General features: G+C 42.9%; 2 protein-coding genes across 8 annotated transcripts in view; one reads left to right on the top strand and one right to left on the bottom strand.

The window, feature by feature from the left end:
- Positions 1 to 5,356: 5,356 nt before the first annotated feature.
- On the bottom strand, positions 5,357 to 20,843 carry LOC129855714 (protein arginine N-methyltransferase 1). Of its 5 annotated transcripts, XR_008759551.1 has the most exons (11): positions 20,736 to 20,837; positions 19,565 to 19,660; positions 17,599 to 17,754; positions 17,173 to 17,236; positions 16,913 to 17,055; positions 16,238 to 16,349; positions 15,517 to 15,632; positions 15,187 to 15,337; positions 14,861 to 14,982; positions 14,474 to 14,620; positions 5,357 to 6,649 (listed from the first exon to the last, which is right to left on the bottom strand). XR_008759551.1 is itself a non-coding variant. In XM_055923666.1 (10 exons), exons 1-10 carry the CDS (start codon positions 20,760 to 20,762, stop codon positions 14,537 to 14,539), a joined length of 1,062 nt encoding a protein of 353 aa, XP_055779641.1. In that variant the 5' UTR covers positions 20,763 to 20,843; the 3' UTR covers positions 13,434 to 14,536. The 5 variants fall into 5 exon arrangements, 4 of the variants coding, with proteins under 4 accessions (XP_055779641.1, XP_055779643.1, XP_055779640.1 ...); XM_055923666.1 differs by lacking the exon at positions 5,357 to 6,649 and having other exon boundaries at positions 13,434 to 14,620; positions 19,565 to 19,651; positions 20,736 to 20,843; XM_055923668.1 differs by lacking the exon at positions 5,357 to 6,649 and having other exon boundaries at positions 13,434 to 14,620; positions 16,262 to 16,349; positions 19,565 to 19,651; positions 20,736 to 20,843.
- The window catches only part of LOC129855713 (AP-2 complex subunit alpha-2-like), a 72,361-nt gene continuing 57,162 nt past the window's right edge, over positions 7,587 to 22,785 (top strand). For 2 of the 3 annotated variants that reach the window (XM_055923662.1, XM_055923660.1), the window contains exon 1: positions 7,590 to 7,695. In XM_055923662.1, the coding sequence (XP_055779637.1) occupies positions 7,605 to 7,695 (91 nt within the window). In that variant the 5' untranslated portion in view covers positions 7,590 to 7,604. Of the gene's footprint in view, positions 7,696 to 22,785 lie in introns of all 3 variants that reach the window. The other variant, XM_055923658.1, reaches the window with a different exon arrangement.

Genomic DNA, 22,785 nt, shown 5'->3' with positions numbered 1-22,785 from the left:
TGCCGTCCCTTCGATGTGGATGGGGCGTGCTCCCTCTGCTGTTTCATGAAGTCCACGATCATCTCCTTTGTTTTGTTGACGTTGAATGAGAGGATGTTTTCCTGACACCACACTCCGAGTGCCTTCACCTTCTCCCTATAGGCTATATATTACCCTATATCTCGTCGTTGTGGGTAATCAAGCCTACTACTGTTGTGTCGTCTACAAACTTGATGATTGAGTTGGAGGCGTGCATGGCCATGCAGTCATGGGTGAACAGGGAGTATAGGAGGGGGCTGAGCATGCACCCTTGTGGAGCCCCAGTGTTGAGGATCAGAGAAGTGGAAATGCTGTTTCCAACCTTCACCACCTGGGGGCGGCCTGTCAGGAAGTCCAGGACCCATTTGCACAGGGCGGGGTTGAGACCCAGGGCCGCAAGCTTAATGATGAGCTTGGAGGGTACTATGGTGTTGAATGCTGAGCTGTAGTCAATGAACAGCATTCTTACTTAGGTATATCTCTTGTCCAGGTGGGATAGGGCAGTGTGCAGTGTGATGGCGATTGCATTGTCTGTGGACCTATTGGGGCGGTACGCAAATTGAAGTGGGTCTAGGGTGACAGATAAGGTAGAGGTGATATGATCCTTGACTAGTCTCTCACAGCACTTCATGATGACAGAAGTGAGTGCTACGGGGCGATAGTAATTTAGTTCAGTTACCTTTGCCTTCTTGGGTACAGGAAGAATAGTGGCCATCTTGAAGCATGTGGAGACAGAAGACTGGGATAGGGAGAGATTGAATATGTCTGTAAACACCAGCCAGCTGGTCTGCGCATGCTCTGAGGACGCGGCTAGAGATGCTGTCTGGGCCATCAGCCTTGCGTGTGTTAACGCGTTTAAATGTCTTACTTATGTCGGCCACGGAGGAGAGCCCACAGTCCTTGGTGGCACTGTATTATCCTCAAAGCGGGCAAAGAAGGTATATACTCTGTCTGGAAGCAAGACGTCGGTGTCCGTGACGTGGCTGGTTTTCTTTTTGTAGTCCGTGATTGTCTGTAGACCCTGCCATTTACGTCTCATGTCTGGGCCGTTGAATTGCGACTCCACTTTGTCTCTATACTGACATTTTGCTTGTTTGATTGCCTTGCGGATGGAATAACTACACTGTTTGTATTCGGCCATATTGCCAGTCAACATTCCATGGTTAAATGTGGTGGTTCGCGTTTTCAGTGTTGCGCAAATGCTGCCATCCATCAACGGTTTCTGGTTAGGATAGTTTTTAACTTCTTATGGCTGCAATCCCGGTAACGGGATCGATACGACAACAGCCAGTGAAAGTGCAGGGCGCCAAATTCAAACAGAAATCTCATAATTAAAATTCCTCAAAAATACATGTATGTGTCTTATACCATTTTAAAGGTAATCTTGTTGTTAATCCCACCAAAGTGTCCAATTTCAAATAGGCTTTTCAGCGAAAGCACCACAAACGATTATGTTAGGTCACCACCAACTCAAAGAAAAATTCTGCCATTTTTCCAGCCAAAGAGAGGAGTCACAAAAAGCAGAAAAATAGATCAAATTAATCACTAACCTTTGATGATCTTCATCAGATGACACTCATAGGACTTCATATTACACAATACATATATGTCTTGTTCGATTAAGTTCATATTTATATCCAAAAAACTTTGTTTACATTGGCGCCATGTTCAGAAATGCCTCCAATATATCCGGAGAAATTGCCGAGAGCCATGTCAAATAAAATAAATACTCATCATAAACTTTGATGAAAGATACATGTTTTACATAGAATTAAAGATATACTTGTTCTTAATGCAACCGCTGTGTCAGATTTCAAAAGCTTTACGGCAAAAACACAAAATTCAATCATCTGAAAACAGCGTTCAGCCACAAAAGCAAGTCATACAGTTACCCGCCAAATTGTGCAGTCAACAAAACTCATAAAAAGCATTATAAATCTTCACTTACCTTTGCTGATTTTCGTCGGAATGCACTCCCAGGACTCCCACAAGAAATGTTCGTTTTGTTCGGTAATGTCCATCATTTATGTCCAAATAGCTATTTTTGTCGTGTGTTTGGTATACAAATCCAACGTCAGGGAAGCGCGTTCACTAAAACCTGACGAAATGTCCAAAAGTTCCGTAACAGTCCGTAGAAACATGTCAAACGATGTATTGAATCAATCTTTAGAATGTTTTTAACATAAATCTTGAACAACGTTCCAACCGGAGAATTACATTGACTTCAGATGAGCGATGGAACGGTGCTCCCTCTCATGTGAACGCGCATGGTCAAAGAATGGTCACCTCATGGCAGACCTGACTAATTCTCATCTCATCCAGCCCCCCTTCACAGTAGAGTCATCAGACAAAGTTCTACAGAATGTTGACATCTAGTGGAAGCCGTAGGAAGTGAAAACTCATCCATATCTCGCTGTGATTTCAATGGGAGCTTGGTTGAAAATCTACCAGCCTCAGAATTTCCACTTCCTGTTTGGATTTTTTCTCAGGTTTTTGCCTGCCATATGAGTTCTGTTATACTCACAGACATAATTCAAACAGTTTTAAAAACTTCAGAGTGTTTTCTATCCAATACTAATAATAATATTCATATATTAGCAAATATGACTGAGGAGCAGGCCGTTTACTCTGGGCAGCTCTGTGCACCTTTCATCCAAGCTACTCAATACTGCCCCTGCAGCCATAAGAAGTTAATAGTCACAGTGGGTACAACATCTCCTATGCACTTCCGTATAAACTCACGAACTCACGCACCGAATCAGCGTATACATTGATATTATTCTCTGAGGCTACCCGGAACATGTCCCAATCCGCGTGATCAAAACAATCTTGAAGCGTGGATTTCGATTGGTCAGACCAGCGTTGAGTAGTCCTTGTCACGGGTACATCCTGTTTGAGTTTCTGCCTATAGGAAGGGAGGAGCAAAAAGGAGTTGTGGTCAGATTTGCCGATGGGAGGGCGGGGGAGGGCTTTGTATGCATCGCGGAAGTTAGAGTAGCAGTGATCCAGAGTTTTGCCAGCGCGAGTTCTACAATCAATATGTTGATAGAATTTAGGTAGCCTTGTTCTCAAATTTGCTTTGTTAAAATCCCCAGCTACAATAAATGCAGCCTTAGGATATATGGTTTATAGTTTGCAAAAGTCCAGTGAAGTTCCTTGAGGGCCGTTGTGGTATCGGCTTGAGGGGTGATATACACAGCTGTGACAATAACCGATGAGAATTCTCTTGGGAGATAATACGGTCAGCATTTGATTGTGAGGAATTCTAGGTCAGGTGAACAAAAGGACTTGAGTTCCTGTATGTTGTTACAATTACACCATGAGTCGTTAATCATGAAACATACACCCCCGCCCTTCTTCTTACCGGAGATATGTTTATTTCTGTCGGCGCGACGCACGAAGAATTCCGGTGGCTGTACCGCCTCCCGACAGCATATCCCGAGAGAGCCATGTTTCCGTGAAACAGAGTACGTTACAATCCCTGATGTCTCTCTGGAAAGCAACAATTGCCCTAATTTCGTCTACCTTATTATCTACAGACTGGACATTAACGAGTAATATACTCTGAAGCGGTGGGTGGTGTGCGTGCCTCTGAAGTCTGACCCATCTCCCACTTCTGCTGCGATGTTGTTTTGGGTCAGCCTCTGGAATCAGTTCAGATGCCCTGGGTGGTTCAGACAAAGGATCCGCTTCGGGAAAGTTGTATTCCTGGCCATAGTGCTAGTAAGTTGATATCGCTCTAATATCCAATAGTTCTTCCCGGCTGTATGTAATAACACATTTTCTGGGCTAACAATGTGAGAAATAATACATAAAAAAACGAAATACTGCAAAGTTGCATAAGGACTAGAACCGAGGTGCCCCTCTGTCGGCACCATCTAGAACACGCAGTCTCCTCTGAACAGTTGATGTTGAGATGTGTCTGTTACTTGAACTCTGTGAAGCATTTATTTGGGCTTCAATTTCTGAGGTGCAGTTAACTCTAATGAACTTATCCTCTGCAGCTGAGGTAATTCTGTGTCTTCCTTCCCTGTGGCGGTCCTCATGAGATCCAGTTTGATTGTTGCGCTTGATGGTTTTTACAACTGTACTTGAAGAAATGTTCAAAGTTCCTGAAATGTTATATATTGACTGACCTTCATGTCTTAAAGTAATGATGGACTGTCTTTTCACTTTGTTAATTTGAGCTGTTCTTGCCATAATAGGGACTTGGTCTTTTACCAAATAGGGCTATCTTCTGTATACCACACCTACATTGTCACAACTAAACTGATTGGCTCAAACTCATTAAGAAGGAAAGAAATGTACTTTTAACAAGACACAATTGAAATGCATTCCAGGTAACTACCTCATGAAGCTGGTTGAGAGAATGCCTCCCGGGTGGCGCAGTGGTCTAGGGCACTGCATCGCAGTGCTAGCTGCGCCACCAGAGTCTCTGGGTTCGCGCCCAGGCTAGGCTGGGCTGGGTTCGCGCCCAGGCTCTGTCGCAGCCGGCCGCAACCGGGAGGTCCGTGGGGCGACGCACAATTGGCATAGCGTCGTCCGGGTTAGGGAGGGTTTGGCCGGTAGGGATATCCTTGTCTCAGTATGTAAAAAAAATGTAATATGTAAAAATGTAATAAAAAATGTATGCACTCTACTGTAAGTCGCTCTGGATAAGAGCGTCTGCTAAATGACTAAAAAAAATAAAAATAAAAAAATGCCAAGAGTGTGCAAAGCTGTCATCAAGGCAAAGGTTGGCTACTTTGAAGAATCTTTGTTTAACACTTTTTTGGTTACTACATGATTCCATATGTGTTATTCATAGTTTTGATGTATTTTCTATTATTCTACAATATAGTAAAAATAAAGAAAAACCCTAGAATGAGTAGGTGTCCAAACTTTTGACTGGTACTGTATATCAGACACATCACACAGGTGTGTGAACTAAAATATATATCCCAGTCAAGATTGAAGAACAGAACAAATAGACAAAGTGAATATAAATCAGTGCTTTCGCCCGTAGAAGTTTGTATGAATTTGACCATTCAAATTCATACAAACTTCTACAGGCGAAAGCACTGACATATTCACTTTGTCTATTTGCCCCATTGTTCAATGGGAAGAATACATGTTGACAGAATGGCTGTGAGAGAGAGAGGGTGTTGCTGTACTGCTTCCGGTAGCACTGAAGGCCACAGTATTCTGTTAGGCAGCTTGAAAAAGATGTCTCACCATCCAGGCCCATGTCACAGCATACATTGATTAGCCTGACAGGGAGATTACAATAAATACATTATGTACCTGTAATCACAAAAGCCGTGTTAGCATTTACTGCACGTTACTGAAAATCCAACCCTTTCTTAAGTGTCATTGATATATTTATTTTGATTTTACCTTTATTTCAACAGGGGGTCCCATTGAGACCAAGGTCTCTTTTACAAGGGAGCCCTGCATTTTACAATTTACAAATTTTATAGAATACAAGCAACAGTTACAATACACAAATCAAAAATAGAATCATAGATAACATCTACATCTCTCAGCTACCAGGTCTTCAATCAATACACTAAACTGCCTGAGTGGCCACCAGAACATCCAATTTCGAGATCTGCAGATTGTTCCAGCAGCGGGGCTCATAAAAACTAAAAGCGGATCTACCCAATTCAGTGGAGACCCGAGGAACCTCGAGACAACCAACCCTTCGAGCCTGTTTTGAAACATGTCTTTATACTTCAACAACAAATATATTGCAATTTACATACAATATTCAGTTATTAATCATTGACTGTAATACCTCTAGGGTACTGTGGTGAACGACTGCTGTGCAAAGTATTAGGCAACAGCTTTCTTCCAGGACCAATATCCACAAAGTGTCTCAGAGTAGGAATAGTGATCTCTGATCAGCTCCCCCTTGTCAATGTATTTATAATCTGTGTGAAGACAAAACTGATCCTAAATCACCACTCCTACTCTGAGATACTTTATGAATATGGGCCCTGGTCGGTCAGCAGCATGCTGCTTTCTGTGATCCCACTCACTCTCCACCTGAAATGCAACAACAACAAAAACATGAATAAGAATAAGCCTAGTCAGTCAGTAACTTAACTAAATAATGAAACACTCAGCTAAATGTGCACAAGCCAAATCACCCAAATTATATGCAGTGAAATCAGGAGGGGTATTTATATTGCTAAATTTTTCAGTCACCAATTCATCTATAAACAGGAAGGGGAACAAAGTAGTTTGACAAAAAGTGTTCAATATCAGTAACTAGTCTTTAAAATATAACTAACAATTATATAGCTAGTTGTTATTTTCTAGAAACCTAGCTACAGTCCACTTAGCTAAGGTGAACTCAACTCAGACTGATGGTGGAAGTTAACATCAGCAAAGGTTAGCTAGCTTTCCCCCAGCAGTTTCAATCTTGCGAACTATGGCATTTTCTCTACTTCATCAATCAGATGGATAGCTAGCAAAAATATAGTGCACAAAACATTAGGAACACCTTCCTAATATTGAGTTGCACCCTCTTTTGCCTTCAGAATAGTCTTAATTCGTTGGGGTATGGACTCTACAAAGTGTCGAAAGCGTTCCACAGGGATACTGGCCAATGTTGACTCCAATGCTTCCCACAGTTGTGTCAAGTTGGCTGAAAGAAAACAAGAAAAAAATATATATATGAGCCTTTCCTCCTATAGCTCCTCCCACCAGCCCCCTTTGGGTCATATGCACTCTAACCTACTCAGATGATATGGCCATCCAGGCCAGACAAGTTGTCAATTCAGGCAAGAGAGTATCATAGAGTATATATGACCAAGATTCATGGCATAGTAGATCAGTGTACAAGACCCTGTAGCCATAGTTGTCCACATAGGCTGACAAATATCTAACATTCTATACTTCAATCCACATTGGGACATAAATCTAATATCTGGGCATTCTGAGAATATGGCCAAGCAATCAGTCATAGTCTCTTGATGTGCTGTGGTGTAGTGGTGCCCGGAGAAGTGAATATACTGTAATTTCACCAAACATTATCCAAATGGCCCGCCCAGTAAAGAAAAAGTGCCCTGTGTGAAAAATTCTGAGCAACAGTAACATACACTCTGAATGACCTAAAATAATAAATACCATATTGGTCTTTCACAGTCATGCCAGCCCAAGCTGTACTGTGCAAGTATATTGATACTTGCACAGGGTGAGATGGCTGTGGTTTTACGGTCTCTTAACCAATTGTGCTATTGTGTGTTTTTTCACGTTATTTGTAACTTATTTTATACATAATATTTCTGCCACCGTCTCTTATGACCGAAAAGAGCAGCGATTACGCACCTCGTACTGGAGGAATATTTTTTCTTTAACGAGTCGGACGCAAAGGATTTACTTCAGACACCCAACAAGGCCCTCATCCCCGTCATTCGAAAGGAGAAAGAGACGGAGATATCGGGGACGTAGGTCGGGGTGCCTTGTAAGGATCCAATGGCGAGTGGGTAATCTCCCTTTACCATCAGTCCTATTAGCCATGTACAATCACTGGATAACAAAATAGACTAACTACGATCACGTATTTCCTACCAACAGGATGTTAAAAACGGCAATATCTTATGTTTACTGAGTCGTGGCTGAAAGACGACATGAATAACATACAGCTGGCGGGTTTTACGCTGCATCGGCAAGATAGAACAGCTGACTCCGGTAAGACAAGGAGTGGCGGTCTGTGTATATTTGTAAACAACAGCTGGTGCACGAAATCTAATTGTAAGTAAAAAATAATGAAAAGTAACAATAAAATAACAAGGCCATATATAAGGGGATACCGGCACCGAGTCAATGTGCGGGGGTACAGGTTAGTCGAGGTAATTTGTTCATGGAGGTAAGGGGGGAACACACTATGCATAGATAATAAACAGCGAGTAGCAGCAGTGTACAAAACAAATGGGGGTGGGGGTCAATGTAAATGGTCTGGTAGCCATTTGATTAATTGTGCAGCAGTCTTATGGCTTGGGGGTAGAAGCTGTTAATGAGCCTTTTGGTCCTAGACTTGGTGTTCCGGGATCGCTTGCCATGCAGTAGCAGAGAAAACAGTCTATGACTTGAGTGACTGGACAAATGGAACACCTATGCGAGAATGCTGTTCATTGACTCCAGCTCAGCATTCAACACCATAGTGCCCTCAAAGCTCATCACTAAGCTAAGGACCCTGGGACTAAACATCTCCCTCTGCAACTGGATCCTGGAGTTCCTGATGGGCCGCACCCAGGTGGTAAGGGTAGGTAACAACACATCCACCATGCTGATCCTCAACACGGGGGCCCCTCATGGGTGCGTTCTCAGTCCCCTCCTGTACTCCATGTTCACTCACGACTGCATGGCCAGGCTCGACTCCAACACCATCATTAAGTTTGCCGATGACACAACAGTGGTAGGACTGATCACCGACAACGATGAGACAGCCTACAGGGAGGTCAGAGACCTGGCTGTGTGGTGCCAGGATAACAACCTCTCCCTCAACGTGATCAAGACAAAGGAGTTTATTGTGGACTACAGGAAAAGGAGGACCAAGCACGCCACCATTCTCATCGACGGACTGTAGTGACGCAGGTTGAGAGTACCTTGGTGTCCACATCACCAACAAACTATCATGGTTCAAACACACCAAGACAGTCGTGAAGAGGGCATGACAAAGCCTATTCCCCCAGGAGACTGAAAAGATTTGGCATGGGTCCTCAAAAGGTTCTACAGCTGCAACATCGAGAGCATCCTGACTAGTTGCATCAATGCCTGGTATGGCAAATGCTCGGTCTCCGACCTCAAGGCACTACAGAGGATAATATGTACGGCCCAGTACATCACTGGGGCCAAGCTTCCTGCCACCCAGGACCTCTATACCAGGCAGTGTCAGAGGAAGGCCGTAACAATTGTTAAGACTCCAGCCACCCTAGTCATAGACTGTTCTCTCTGATACCGCACGTCAAGCGGTATCGGAGCGCCAAGTCTAGGTCCAAAAGGCTTCTTAACAGCTGCTACCATCAAGCCATTGGACTTTGTTTCTGGCCATTTTGAGCCTGTAATCGAACCGACAAATGCTGACGCTCCAGATACTCAACTATTCTAAAGAAGGCGAGTTTTATGGCTGTGCTAACATAATTGCAAAAGTGTTTTCTAATGATCAATTAGCCTTTTAATATGATAAACTTGGATTAGCTAACACACCGTGCCATTGGAACACAGGAGTGATGGATGCTGATAATGGGCCAATAATACCCCTAAGTAGATATTCCAATAAAAAAAAACGTCTGTTTCCAGCTACAATAGTCATTTACAACATTAACAATGTCAACACTGTATTTCTGATCAATTTTATGTTATTTTAATGCACAAAAAATTGCTTTTCTTGAAGTTTATATATACAGTACCAGTCAAAAGTTTGGACACACCTACTTCTTCCAGGGTTTTTCATTATTTTCACTATTTTCTGCAGAATAAAAGTGAAGACATCAGAACTATTAAATAACACATATGGAATCATGTAGTAACCTAAAAAGTGTATATATTTTATATTTGAGATTCTCCGAAGTAGCTACCCTTTGCCTTGGTGACAGCATTGCACACTTGGCACTCTCTCAATTAGCTTCATGAGGTAGTCACCTGGAATGCATTTCAATTAACAGGTGTGCCTTGTAAAAAGTTAATTTGTGGAATTTCTTTCCTTAATGTGTTTGAGTCAATCAGTTGTGTTGTGACAAGGTAGGGGTAGTATACAGAAGATAGCCCTATTTGGTAAAAGACCAAGTCCATATTATGGCAAGAACAGCTCAAATAAGCAAAGAGAAACAAGTTCATTCAAGTTAACAGCCTCAGATTGGAGCCCAAATAAATGCCTCACAGAGTTCAAGTAACAGACTCATATCAACATCAACTGTTCAGAGGAGACTTTGTGAATCAGGCCTTCATGGTCAAATTGCTGCAAAGAAACCACTACTAAAGGACACAAATAAGAGACTTGCTTGGACCAAGAAACACAAGCAATGAACATTAGACTGGTGGAAATCTGTCCTTTGGTTTGATTAGTCCAAATTTGAGATTTTTGATCCCAACCGCTGTGAGACGCAGAGTTGATGAACGGATGATCTCTACATTTTCCCACCGTGAAGCATGGAGGAGGAGTGATGGTGTGATGGTGCTTTGCTGGTGACACTGACAGTGATATATTTTGAATTCAAGGCACACTTAACCAGCATGGCTACCACAGAATTCTGCAGCAATACGCCATCCCATCTGGTTTGCGCTTAGTGGGACTATCATTTGTTTTCAACAGGACAATGATCCAACACACCTCCAGGCTGTGTAAGTTCTATTTGACCAAGAAGGAGAGTGATGGCGTGCTGCATCAGATGATCTGGCCTCCACAATCACCCGACCTCAACCCAATTGAGATGGTTTGGGATTAGTTGGACCGCAGAGTGAAGAAAAAGCAGCCAACAAATACTCAGCATATGTGGGAACTCCAAGACTTTTGGAAAAGCATTCCAGGTGAAGCTGTTTGCGAGAATGCCAAGAGTTTGCAAAGCTGTCCTCAAGGCAAAGGGTGGCTATTTGAAGAATCTGAAATATAAAATATACGTAGATTTTTTTTAACACTTTTTGGTTATTACATGATTCCATGTGCTATTTCATAGTTTTGATGGCTTCACTATTATTCTACAATGTAGAAAATAGTAAAAAATAAAAACCCTTGAGTAGGAGTGTTCAAAATTTTGACTGATACTGTATATCTGCAGTGCATTCGGAAAGTATTCAAACCCCTTGACTTTTCCCAGATTTTGTTACTTTACAGCCTTATTCTAAAATGGATTAAATAGTTGTTTTTCTCCTCATTATTTTATTGTATTTATTTAACCTTTATTGAACTAGGCAAGTCAGTTAAGAATAAATTGTTATTTACAACAGTTTTGACATTGCTAATTTTCATTACATGAAATATCACATTTACATAAGTATTCAGACCCTTTACTCAGTACTTTGTTGAAGCTCCTTTGGCAGCTTTTACAGCCTCAAGTTTTTTGGGGTATCACGCTACAAGCTTGGCACACCTGTATTTGGGAAGTTCCTCTCATTCTTCTCTGCAGATCCTCTCAAGCTCTGTCAGATTGGATGGAGAGAGTCTCGCTGCACAGCTATTTTCTGGTTGATTGGGTTCAAGTCCGGGCTTTGGCTGATCATGTCAACATCATACTTTCACAATCTTAGCTAGCAAGCTAGACAAGCAGTCATTGTCATGAATCATGTTGACAATCTACTGGCAAATCCTTTTCAATCCTTGTCATATGAAGAGAAATCATAGATAAAACTTAATCGGTGCTCTCGCCATAAACATTACACAAGTTGGAAATCACAAATTCAACAATGAGTGGTTTAGAAGGAATCAGCGGCTAACTGCAAGCGATGTAAAGCAATCACTATTTTGCTTCCCCTGTCTGCTATTCAGTGGATAGGGTTTGTGGTCGAAGTCTGGGTTTAAGGGTCTATTTTCCAAGCTTAAAATACACATTCACACGCAACACCATGGGCCAGAAAAGGTTGAATACATTGGCCATGCTGTTTTATCAGTATAACTTTAGTACGTCCCCTCGCCCCAACCTCGGGCGCGAACCAGGGACCCTCTGACACATCAACAGTCACCCATGAAACGTCGTTACCCATCGCTCCACAAAAGCCACGGCCTTGCAGAGCAAGAGTAACCACTACTTGAGGGTCTCAAAGCGAGCGACGTCACCGATTGAAATGCTATTAGCGCGCAGCACCGCTAACTAGCCATTTCACATCCGTTACACTGTCAATCCAGCATGACTTTTGCCGCCTACAAAACTGGACACTCGGAACTGAGAAATCTCAGACTTCAGTGAGTTCAAGACAACTGGGAACAATGAAAATGAGCTCCGACTGGGAAAATAGGTTTTGAACAGTCATCCAACACGGAATTCCAAGTCAGGAACTCTAGCCTCTATCTAGAGCTCCGACCTGAAGATAACTGACACCATGATTTTATCTTCCCAGGTGTCTTGAAATCTCCATAAATCCAGAGAATGCCAGACTTTGACTATGTAAATTACGTAATATGCCAGGGAGATGTATACTGTAGCTAAGAAAGTAATACTAAATGTATGTTGTATGTTGTGTAGTAAGCTGTGAGCTGTTGTGTAGTAAGCTGTTCGTAGCCCATGTGCCTCACCATTTGGTAACTTTCCCCCACCACCTACTTTGTGGTGCATTTCTTATGTTACTGAATATTGTAAGAGCTTTCATTGTTTTTTTTACATGCCCTTTATTTATATGGTTCTGACTTGTGTACAGGGAGAATACTGTAACAACCCATGTTCTGAATTCTGCCGCTGTACATTACAAAAGTGCTGAACAAATAGTTGACTACCCTCGGTCTTTGCTCGCGCATTAAGGACTTAGTAAAAATTACAGAATGCCACTTATCCGCTCATCATTCCTTTAAGCCATAGTTTGTACTTCAATTGATATAGGCCTATTGATTATATACTATAGGTCTATCAGTATCTTAATCATTTTAGGCAATATTGCAATTATTTGTTTTGCTTACTTTGTGTTTTTCTTCTTGAGGGGATACTATATGTTGTTGGGTCTGTAACCATGTTGTATTAGGCCTATGTGGTCTAAAATACTGCAAATGGTAAGCTAAGCGAGTCTGTATGGTAACTTAAGAGTAAAGTTAAAGCCCCAACATCTTGCTGAATTTCTGAACATCTGTCGGTCTCCGTTTTGAAAGTGCTGAATGAATAGGCCTACCTCGTCGCAGCTCGTTCGCTTGCACTCTTATGAATTTACTGACCAAATGTGATGTATGTATATTGTTCAAAAGTCAAAACTCGTTTTACCGTTTGTTATTATTGAATGAGAATGTGGTTCTTTGGGAGTGGGGGGTTGCTGAGGAGTATGTCTAATAAAGCTTGTGTGGGGGGGGCTCATTCTGATTGGCTAGTGGGTCGGTTTGTGCACTCCCAGGCCCACCCATTGTTGCACCCCTGCCCAGTCATGTGAAATCCATAGATTAAGGCCTAACATTTATTTCAATTGACTGATTTCCTTCCGAGCTGTAAAATCCTTGAAATTGTTGCATTTGTTTCGTATAGCAGATTGTCGAGACATCCACTGCTTAAAAGACTGTTGCATATCATTAACAAACCTAACCCGATTTATTTTCAAACAGTCCCCACTTTTGATGACAAATGGACTCTGATAAGCCAAGTAGTTTAATAAGGGAGTACACAAACCCTGATAGGTTTAAGCAACACCGGCCATGTGTCCTCTATTTTTGAATGCTTTCTTCAGAGCCAACTCCATTCCAATTGCCATAAAGACATGAACCATTAAATATTCTGAACAGAAGTGTAAAGACAGACAAATTATATTTTCTGGTTTTACTTTATTTTTAAAAAAGATAAATAAATTTTTAAAAAGTGTGATGGTCCGCACTCAAGCCGCATGAAGCAGCAAGGCCAAAAAGACATAACATGAAAGTCTGGTCTGACCCATCTCTACCCTGCATAGCCAACTGGTGATAACCAATCTCAGAGTTAGACATCTGCCCCTTCTGGCTGGCGGTCTGGCTATACTGGCACACATTTCAGATTTAAGTGCTGCAATTTGCGCTAGAGGGCAAACCAGACAAGGGTCCCTGGGAGCGGCTAAACCAATGCTACGGGCTCTTATGAATTCTGATTGCTAGAACAGGTTCAGCAAAATCCAATCTGAATGAGGGGGAAATTACAACTGATTCATGGTTAGACTACATCACCCCCACCTGCTGGATGAGAACAAAACGCTTACGGTCAGTCTTGTGCAAGGTCATCAGCAGAGCTACCCAATCAGACATGATTATCTATGGGGCCACTCAGCTCATCTTGAGGCAGGCTCCATGTCATGATATCACAGCTACAATTGTAATTGGATTTCCTCTCAATCAGAATTTTTTAATACACCAACGGCTGACTTGCATCCCACCCAATAGACAATCTAATTGGCTGGCGGGGGGGGTTCAGAAACCAGTCACAGGAGGCACTTCTGAAAATGGGGGGGGGGGGGGGGGTTGCCAAGTCAACAAGATCCAGGACTGTAAGAGAGGCCAAAATGACTGAACAATAACACTATGTACAGGCAGGTGAGGGGGTCAGCGTGTGTGTGTGCACGCTTTGAGTGTAAGCACAGACTAAGATCATGAGCTGAACGTATAGACATAAGCACATGTGTAAAAAAAAATATTTAAAAAAAACACTATTTCAGTGACTATTGCACAATGAGTCGCCATGTCTTTCCACTGGTTGTTTTAAACCTCAGAACATCTGATTAAACGTTACAAGAAAGCAAAACAGAATATTTCAAACATTGCTTAAGAGTACTAGTTTTGGAGGATGAGAATTAAGTGATCATACAGACACACACTGACCGCTGCTCTTCCTTCAGCACTCCCCCTTTCACAAAACACACGAGGTGTGGGAAAAGGGGGCACCTAACGCATTCTGTACTCTGAGGTCTTGGACACCTCACAGAGCTGACCCTTGAAGTCTATGTCAACTGTGAAGTCGAGGTCTCTCTGCAAGCAAAACAGACATACAGAAACAGGTTAAAAGAGTGGACACTGGATAAACTCCCAGCTTTAAACCACAGAACAGAAGATTAATCATTTCTAGGGTTGGAAAATTATACCCAGGAAAAGGGTAAACACCCAGCCTTACAAGACAGACAAACCAACGAAAAAAAAAAAAAGGGTGGGCTTGGGGACTAAAAGGTATCCCAACAAATTTAAGACTGGGAGGTTTTTCCTCTTTCTTACGTTGTTTTTGACATTGGGCTTCATGTTGATGTTGCCGAAAATCTCCTCTCCAGTCTTCACAGTCAGGTAGTCGTCAAGGTAGAATACAGTCTGCTTCCAGTGGGTGTAGGGGGACTCTGGACCTGGGGAGAGGAGAAACGGGACAAGTCTAATATGACTTCACGTAACAGAAAAAAATATAGCCCTTAAAAAGAGTCAAATGTATTCTCTCAATTAAAGACTACTTGTGTGCTGTCATTTACCATAGACTTAATTTATGAGGATTCAGTGAACAAATCTATTATTGTAGTGCAGGCGGTTTACGGGGGGGGGCCCTAAAGACTCACTGGTGGAGAAGCCCGTCCTCTTGTGACAGCGCGTGAACTCGATGTTGAAGTAGGTGACGAGGGCGTGAATGTAATCATTCCTCTTCACCTGCAGGCAGAATGGTGAGGTGAAGGACAGGTCGTCGATCTTCACCGTGTAGATGTCCACCTCCTAGGGACAATGTAGAGAGGGGGGAGACTCAGATGACAAGGCAAAATCCTGTTTGAACTGGAGATATGGTGCCGATACAAAATGTCACAGTAGCATCAGTCAAGTAACCAGATTCCAAGTTTGGGGGGGGGGGGGGGTCACAGAACTATTGGGGAGGCTTCTGAGTGTGATTGACTCACCTTGATGAGGCAGGCGCTGCTGACCAGCTGTTTGGGGTCCACCACGTCCACTAGGGGCTCCTTGATGGCCACCTCCTTGATGCAGGACATATCGAAGCCGTACACGTTCTCCCACCCTGTTACAGAGAAGAAATAGGGGGTTACCACCACAACTGGGCAGACGGCTAGTTTAGAAAGTAACTTAATATTAAATTGTCATCCAGGCATTGTTCTTTGAAGGAAAAAGAAAACTTTGCTAGGTCTAGAAATGCACACTTCAAAGTCCAGACTAGTTAGCTAGACCAGCATTATGGCTAACTATTACAGGGGTGGCAGGTAGCCTAGCTAGTATCAAATCAGACACCATTGCACAAGGCACTTAACTCCCCGGCCCCCAGTGCGGCATCCTGCCGCACATCTCCAAAACATGTGCATGTATCTTTCGGAGGGGTTAGGTTAAAAGTGAGTTAAATTTTGGTGTGACCTTGCGTGCAATTTACATAAAGTGATCTTAATACAAGCACAGTACAAGTAAATGTTATTTCCCAAATTGCTGATGACAGTCATTAAAAGTAGCCTTTGGCTCCAATGACACTCAACCTTAAGAGTTAGCTGAATCTGTTCAATAAGGGCCATGACAGTCCTTGACCACAGAATCCAATCTGACACAAGTCCCCTGACTAGCTCATCTCCAACCAAAAACATGGATACAACGCTGGCCAAATCACACCAACTACATTACCCCAAAATTTAGAGGAATTCTCACAGTGGATTTTGTAGTCCTTGTACTGCCTGTCCTCAATGGCTGTGACGTACAGGGTAGCCCTGTCTGGGAAAATCAGGCCCTCTGGTTTCTGGGAGACAGAAAGGGAGAAATGGAAAAAGAACATGGCAGGTTAATACACTTAGGAATGACAGATTAGCAGGCTATTCAGAGGCCTGACATTTAGTTGCAGCTGTGTGGAATCATGGAACAATGACTGCTGGTGGTGTGCATGCATCAGTCTGCAAGGGGCGTTGAGCCTCCAAAAGAGAGAAGCCAACTCCAGACAAAGTCTAACACTAATCTAAAACACTCAAATGCATAATTTGATCAGACTGAATATTGTTACAGGACACACTTATCCATGGTATGGACAACAGTCGAGTTTAAACCAGTGCCATAGCTGAAATGTTCCCAATAAATCACCCCAGCATGGCACTGGCGAGATCCACTGGAATGAGTTTTACTTTATGGGCAATTCCACAGCAAGTCAGGAACTGAATCTCCTAAAAGCCTTGGTATACGGTCAAACAGAGTTTAACACATGCCACTTGTCCCTGAAAATTTCAGTATAGGGAAAGATGGCAATTAAGACACTCAAGCATTTAAGTCTATTCCATAATGTACTAATTAAATATACAGACAGGAACATACCAGCCACTTGTCCCTGGCGTAGATGACAGTGTTGAGCATGGACTCATAGAAGAGGCAGTAGCCCATCCACTCTGAGATGATGATGTCCACTCCCTCTACAGGAAGGTCCACCTCCTCCACCTTCCCCTTGATGATGGTCACAACTGAAGGAGAAGCATTACAACTAAATTAGTTACAACATTGTTTCAAGCCAGGTTGAAGCATTGTGAAGGATAGGGGTGACTTAAAACTGAAGTGGCAGGTGAAAAGTACTGACTTACTGTGGTCCATTTTGTTGGCCTTGACTATCTTCACGGCGTAGTCAGAAATACTGCTGCACTCAATCTGAAAACATAGAAGCGAGGGTTAGACAGCAGGCCTTTAGTTAATGACAACTAATCAGAACCATGGTATCCTTTAGTGCACCCATCAAGGGAATTGAAGTCTACTGGCAATTCATGGGCTTTCTATGTTCATTATGATTAAGCAAATAAAACAGGTCTTGAAGCAAAGCAGTCACATCTGCGCCAGATTAAGAACAGGTGTGCCTTACACAATATGGTATGACAATCGGGACATATCGCATATAGAATGGTGAAGCTGTATCACAAGTTCTAAACGTACTACAGACTAACAGTGCATGGCAGTAAATGAGTTGTGTATGTATGAGTCTCTTCTCCACATGCAAACAAGGTGGGGGTACTTACACCTATGACCTTCTTGGCTCCAGCTTTGGCTGCAAACATGCAGAGAATGCCAGTCCCACTGCCCACATCCAACACCACCTTGTCCTTGAACAGGTGCTTGTTGTGGAACATTGAGTTCCGGTAGGTCAGGGTGCGCACCTCATCTTTCAGCATCTCCTACAGAGCAGGACACGAGGAACATTAGTTAAGGCAACACCAACCTAGTTGAGTCACTCCAACTGGGATTTATACATGACTGAACATTTGACAATGTACCACCCATCGAAGCCTCTTATTAGCCCCATTGTATTTTAGCACAGATGTGCTGACCACAATAAAGCACTGTGACAGGAGTCTCCACATTTCAACCATTTGTTGTGGTACCAATTCTCACCAAATAAACATTTGATGTCAGCAGTTTAAATACAACTTAGTCAAATACATTTAAGTTTCACAATTCCTGACATTCAATCCTAGTAAAAAAAATCCCTGTTTTAGGTCAGTTAGGATCACCACCTCATTTTAAGAACGTGAACTGTCAGAATAATAGCTTTTATATCTTTCATCACATTTCCAGTGGGTCAGAAGTTTACAAGCACTCAATTAGTATTTGGTAACACTGCCTTTAAATTGTTTAACTTGGGTCAAACGTGTCGGGTAGCCTTCCACAAGCTTCCCACAATAGGTTGGGTGAATTTTGGCCCATTCCTCCTGACAGAGCTGGTGTAACTGAGTCAGGTTTGTAGGCCTCCTTGCTCACACACGCTTTTTCAGTTATGCTCACAAATCTTCTATAGGATCGAGGTCAGGGCATTGTGATGGCCCCTCCAATACATTGATTGACTGTTGTCCTTAAGCCATTTTGCCACAACTTTGGATGTATTCTTGGGGTCATTGTCCATTTGGAAGACCCATTTGCAACCAAGCATTAACTTCCTGACTGATGTCTTGAGATGTTGCTTCAATATAGACACAATTTTCCTCCCTCATGGTGTCATCTACTTTGTGAAGTGCACCAGTCCCTCCTGCAGCAAAGCAACCCCACATGATGCTGCCACCCCCGTGCTTCACAGTTGAGATGGTGTTCCTCGGCTTGCAAGGCTCCCCCTTTTTCCTCCAAACATAACGATGGTCATTATGGCCAAACATTTCTATTTTGTCTCATCAGACCAGAGGACATTTCTCCAAAAAGTACGATCTTTGTCCCCATGTGCAGTTGCAAACCCTATTCTGGCTTTTTCATGGCGGTTTTGGAGCAGTGGCTTCTTCCTTGCTGAGCGACCTTTCAGGTTATGTCGATATAGGCCTCGTTTTACTGTGGATATAGATACTTTTGTACCCGTTTCCTCCAGCATCTTCACAAGGTCCTTTGCTGTTGTTCTGGGATTGATTTGCACTTTTCACACCAAAGTACGTTCATCTCTAGGAGACAGAACACGTCTCCTTCCTGAGCGGTATGACGGCTACATGGTCCCATGGTATTTATACTTGCATACTATTGTTTGTACAGATGAACGTGGTAACTTCAGGCGTTTGGAAATTGCTCCCAAGGATGAACCAGACTTGTAGGTCTTGGCTGATTTCTTTTGATTTACTCATAATGTCAAGAAAAGTGGCAGAGTTTGAAGGTAGGCCTTGAAATACATCCACAGGTATTCTAATTGACTCAAATGACGTCAATTAGCCTATCAGAAGCTTCAATAGCCATGAAATCATTTTCTGGAATTTCCCAAGCTGTTTAAAGGCACAGTCAACTTAGTTTATGTAAACTTCTGACCCACTTGAATTGTGATAGTGAATTGTAAGTGAAATAATCTGTCTGTAAACAGTTGTGTCATACACAAAGTAGATGTCCTAACCGACTTGTGGTTAAGAAGAAATGTGTGGAGTGGTTGAAAAACGAGTTAATGACTCCAACCTTAGTGTATGTAAACTTCTGACTTCAACTGTAAATGTATGACAAGCACAATTTTTCAAATATACCTACCTCATGGATACCGAAGTGGGCGTATGAGTCAAAGTAATAGTCCTTAGAAGTCATGTCTTCTGCTGCTGGCTTGGCCGAGCTCTCCCCCTGAGAAATCTCACCAAAAGAGATAAGTCACAACCAGCACCAGACTGGGAACAATGAAAACGTATGAAGGTTCTCCATGCAAACCAGTTACAGCCAGGCAAAATATGCTGATAAAATAATTCTAGATGTGAATTGTGTTCATTTCTTTAAGTTGCTCAAAGCGTATAACATTTAATGTTCATAGGACAATTCTTCCAAATATTTAGTTACATTTGGGCGTACGGTGTTAAATTCACGTAGTTGTAGTTAAGTCCAAGTTCAGTGTAGTGCATGAAGCTCTCCTTTTCTCCGAGCACAAAGGGAGAGAAAGCACATGGTGATTTAGGCCTTCACTGACCGATGTAAAGTTGGGCCAGAAAATAAACGTAGAAAACTATTTGGTAACCGAATGGAGCGCGCTGAACATAAGAACGTTACTTGCGAGCTCCCATAATTGAAATGGGCCATGTCTTATTCAAGGAATTGGCTGGCCACAAAGCTATCTAGCCAAAATAGTGGCGTCTAAATCCTCCCGGGCTGCCGGTTAGGTTAACGTAAGTAGCACAATTTAGAGTTAAAACCAATGTCTAACAATTATTACATGTATTTAGTTATCGACACATACTTGGATTAAAACGGAACTTGGGCTACATAAATCAAATGCCAGATGTGCCTTGTGAAATGCTAGTTAGCATTACTAACCTGGCACCCATGCGGGCTCTACCCGAAGCACGAGCTAGCGATGGCTTGATAATGATTATATCACAACATATACGTCTGTCATTAGTATTCAATTTCCCAATTGTATTCATAATTCAGTAACTAGAACTACATGACAACCGCGTATACAGAGTAAGAGTTTGCTGTACTAGCAAATGTGGCGACATATGAATGAGCCTTGCAGTATACGTTAGATGGTGCCTGGCTAAAATGGATGCTTTGATAGTGAAGTGCGTGTGTTCTCTGAACTAGCCAAATAGCATGCTCCGAGGCCTACAGTGCCATTGGACATATAGTTACTTTAGCTTAGTGAAAATACTTAGATTTTAACCTACAGAAACAAATATGTTGTTTAAAATGTATTCGACCACACCGCTGCGCTTACCTCCATTCTATCTGTTGTCTCCGCCATTTCAATTCCGTGTGGTCATGGACGCAGACTCATAGTAGTATTAAAACGCACAGCTTTGAGCCCCCACCCTTTGACGCAATATACAGATCGTAATTGGATCCGTGTTGCAGGCACCTCCCAAACGACAGCCCCAGTTTTGCATTAATATTTCTCATTGGTTCACAATTTCCCCTCGAATCAAATCAAATTGTATTAGTCACATGCGGTGTAGGTAGACCTTACAATTAAATGCTTACTTACAAGCCCCTAACCTACAGTGCAGTTAAAAAAAAATACGGATGTAAGAAATTGTATTAGATATTGGTAACTTGTTTTAACAACTTCTCAACATTAGCTATAGTTGACACAACATACACACTCCCTCTTTCTCTTGGACATATGCTGGACTCATTAGACATATACATGACACCCACAACTCCCCTCCCCCATGACAATCACACAGACACACCCAACCCATGGTTGGACCTCAGGACAAAGAACTATCTCAGGAACCAATGGAACGTGGACACCAGGCCTGATCAGGACTACCCAAGACCCAGATCGACCAATCGGAAGGTCGGACTCGCAGATCTACCTACTTTGCTTGTTGTCTATATAGTACTGTACAATTCTGGAAACTGCTCTCTTTCCCGGACGATTCAATAGGAGTCAGACAGAAAGAGCCTTGCTGCAAGATTTTACTAAGATATCTTTACATGTGATTAAACGGCCTTATTATAAAATTATCCACCTCGTCCTATTGTCTCCTCTTGTTCTCCTGTCAACAGTAAACGTTTTACTAACACGGATAAGAATAAGAGATAAAAGTAACAGTATTTAAAGAGGAGCAGTAAACAAATAACAATATATACAGGGGGGTGCTGGTACAGAGTCTGTTAGTTGAGGCAGTATGTACATGTAGGTAGAGTTAATTAAAGTGACTATGCATAGATGACAACAGAGAGTGGCAGTGATATGGAGAAGGGGGGGGGGGTGTGCAATGTGAATAGTCTGGGTAGCCATTTGACTAGATGTTCAGGACTCTTATGGCTTGGTGTAGAAGTTGTTTAAACGCCTATTGGACATAGACTTGGCGCTCCGGTACCGTTTGCCATGTGGTAGCAGCGAGAACAGTCTATGACTAGGGTGGCTGGAGTCTTTGACAATTTTTAGGGCCTTCCTCTGACACCGCCTGGTATAGAGGTCCTGGATGGCAGGAAGCTCATGTACTGGGCCAATCGCACTACCCTCTGTGGTGCCTTGCGGCCGAGCAGTTGCCATACCAGGCAGTGATGCAACCAGTCAGGATGCTCTCGATGGTGAAGCTGTAGAACCTTTTGATGATCTGAGGACCCCATACAAATCTTTTCAGTCTCCTGGGGGGGAATAGGTTTTGTTTTGCCCGCTTCACGACTGTCATAGTGTGCTTGGACCATACTAGTTTGTTGTTGATGTGGACACCAAAGAACTTGAAGCTCTCAACCTGCTCCACTGCAGCCCTGCTGATGAGAATGGGGGCGTGCTCGGTCCTCTTTTTTCTGTAGTCCACAATCATCTCCTTTGTCTTGATCCCGTTGAGGGAGAGGTTGTTGTCCTGGCGCCACGCGGCCAGGTCTCTGACCTCCTCCCTATAGGATGTCTCGTTGTTGTCGGTGATCAGGTCTACCCCTGTTGTGTCATCGTCAACTTTAATGATGGTGTTGGAGTCGTGCCTGGCCGTGCAGTCATGAGTGAACAGGGAGTACAGGAGGGGGCTGAGCATGCACCCCTGAGGGGCCCCTGTGTTGAGGATCAGTGTTGCGGATGTGTTGTTACCTACCCTTACCACCTGGAGGCGGCCCAACAGGAAGTCCAGGATCCAGTTGCAGAGGGAGGTGTTTAGTCCCAGGGTCCATAGCTTATTGATGAACTTTGAGGGTACTATGGTGTTGAACGCTGAGCTGTAGTCAATGAATAGCATTCTCACATAGATGTTCCTTTTGTCCAGGTGGGAAAGGGCAGTGCGGAGTGCAATAGAGATTACATTATCTGTGGATCTGTTGGG

Source organism: Salvelinus fontinalis, chromosome 5 (genome assembly GCF_029448725.1).
Source record: "Salvelinus fontinalis isolate EN_2023a chromosome 5, ASM2944872v1, whole genome shotgun sequence".
Taxonomy (NCBI): Eukaryota; Metazoa; Chordata; class Actinopteri; order Salmoniformes; family Salmonidae; genus Salvelinus; species Salvelinus fontinalis.
The sequence above is the reverse complement of the archived record's forward strand: the minus strand, read 5'-3'. Positions and strand labels throughout refer to the sequence as shown.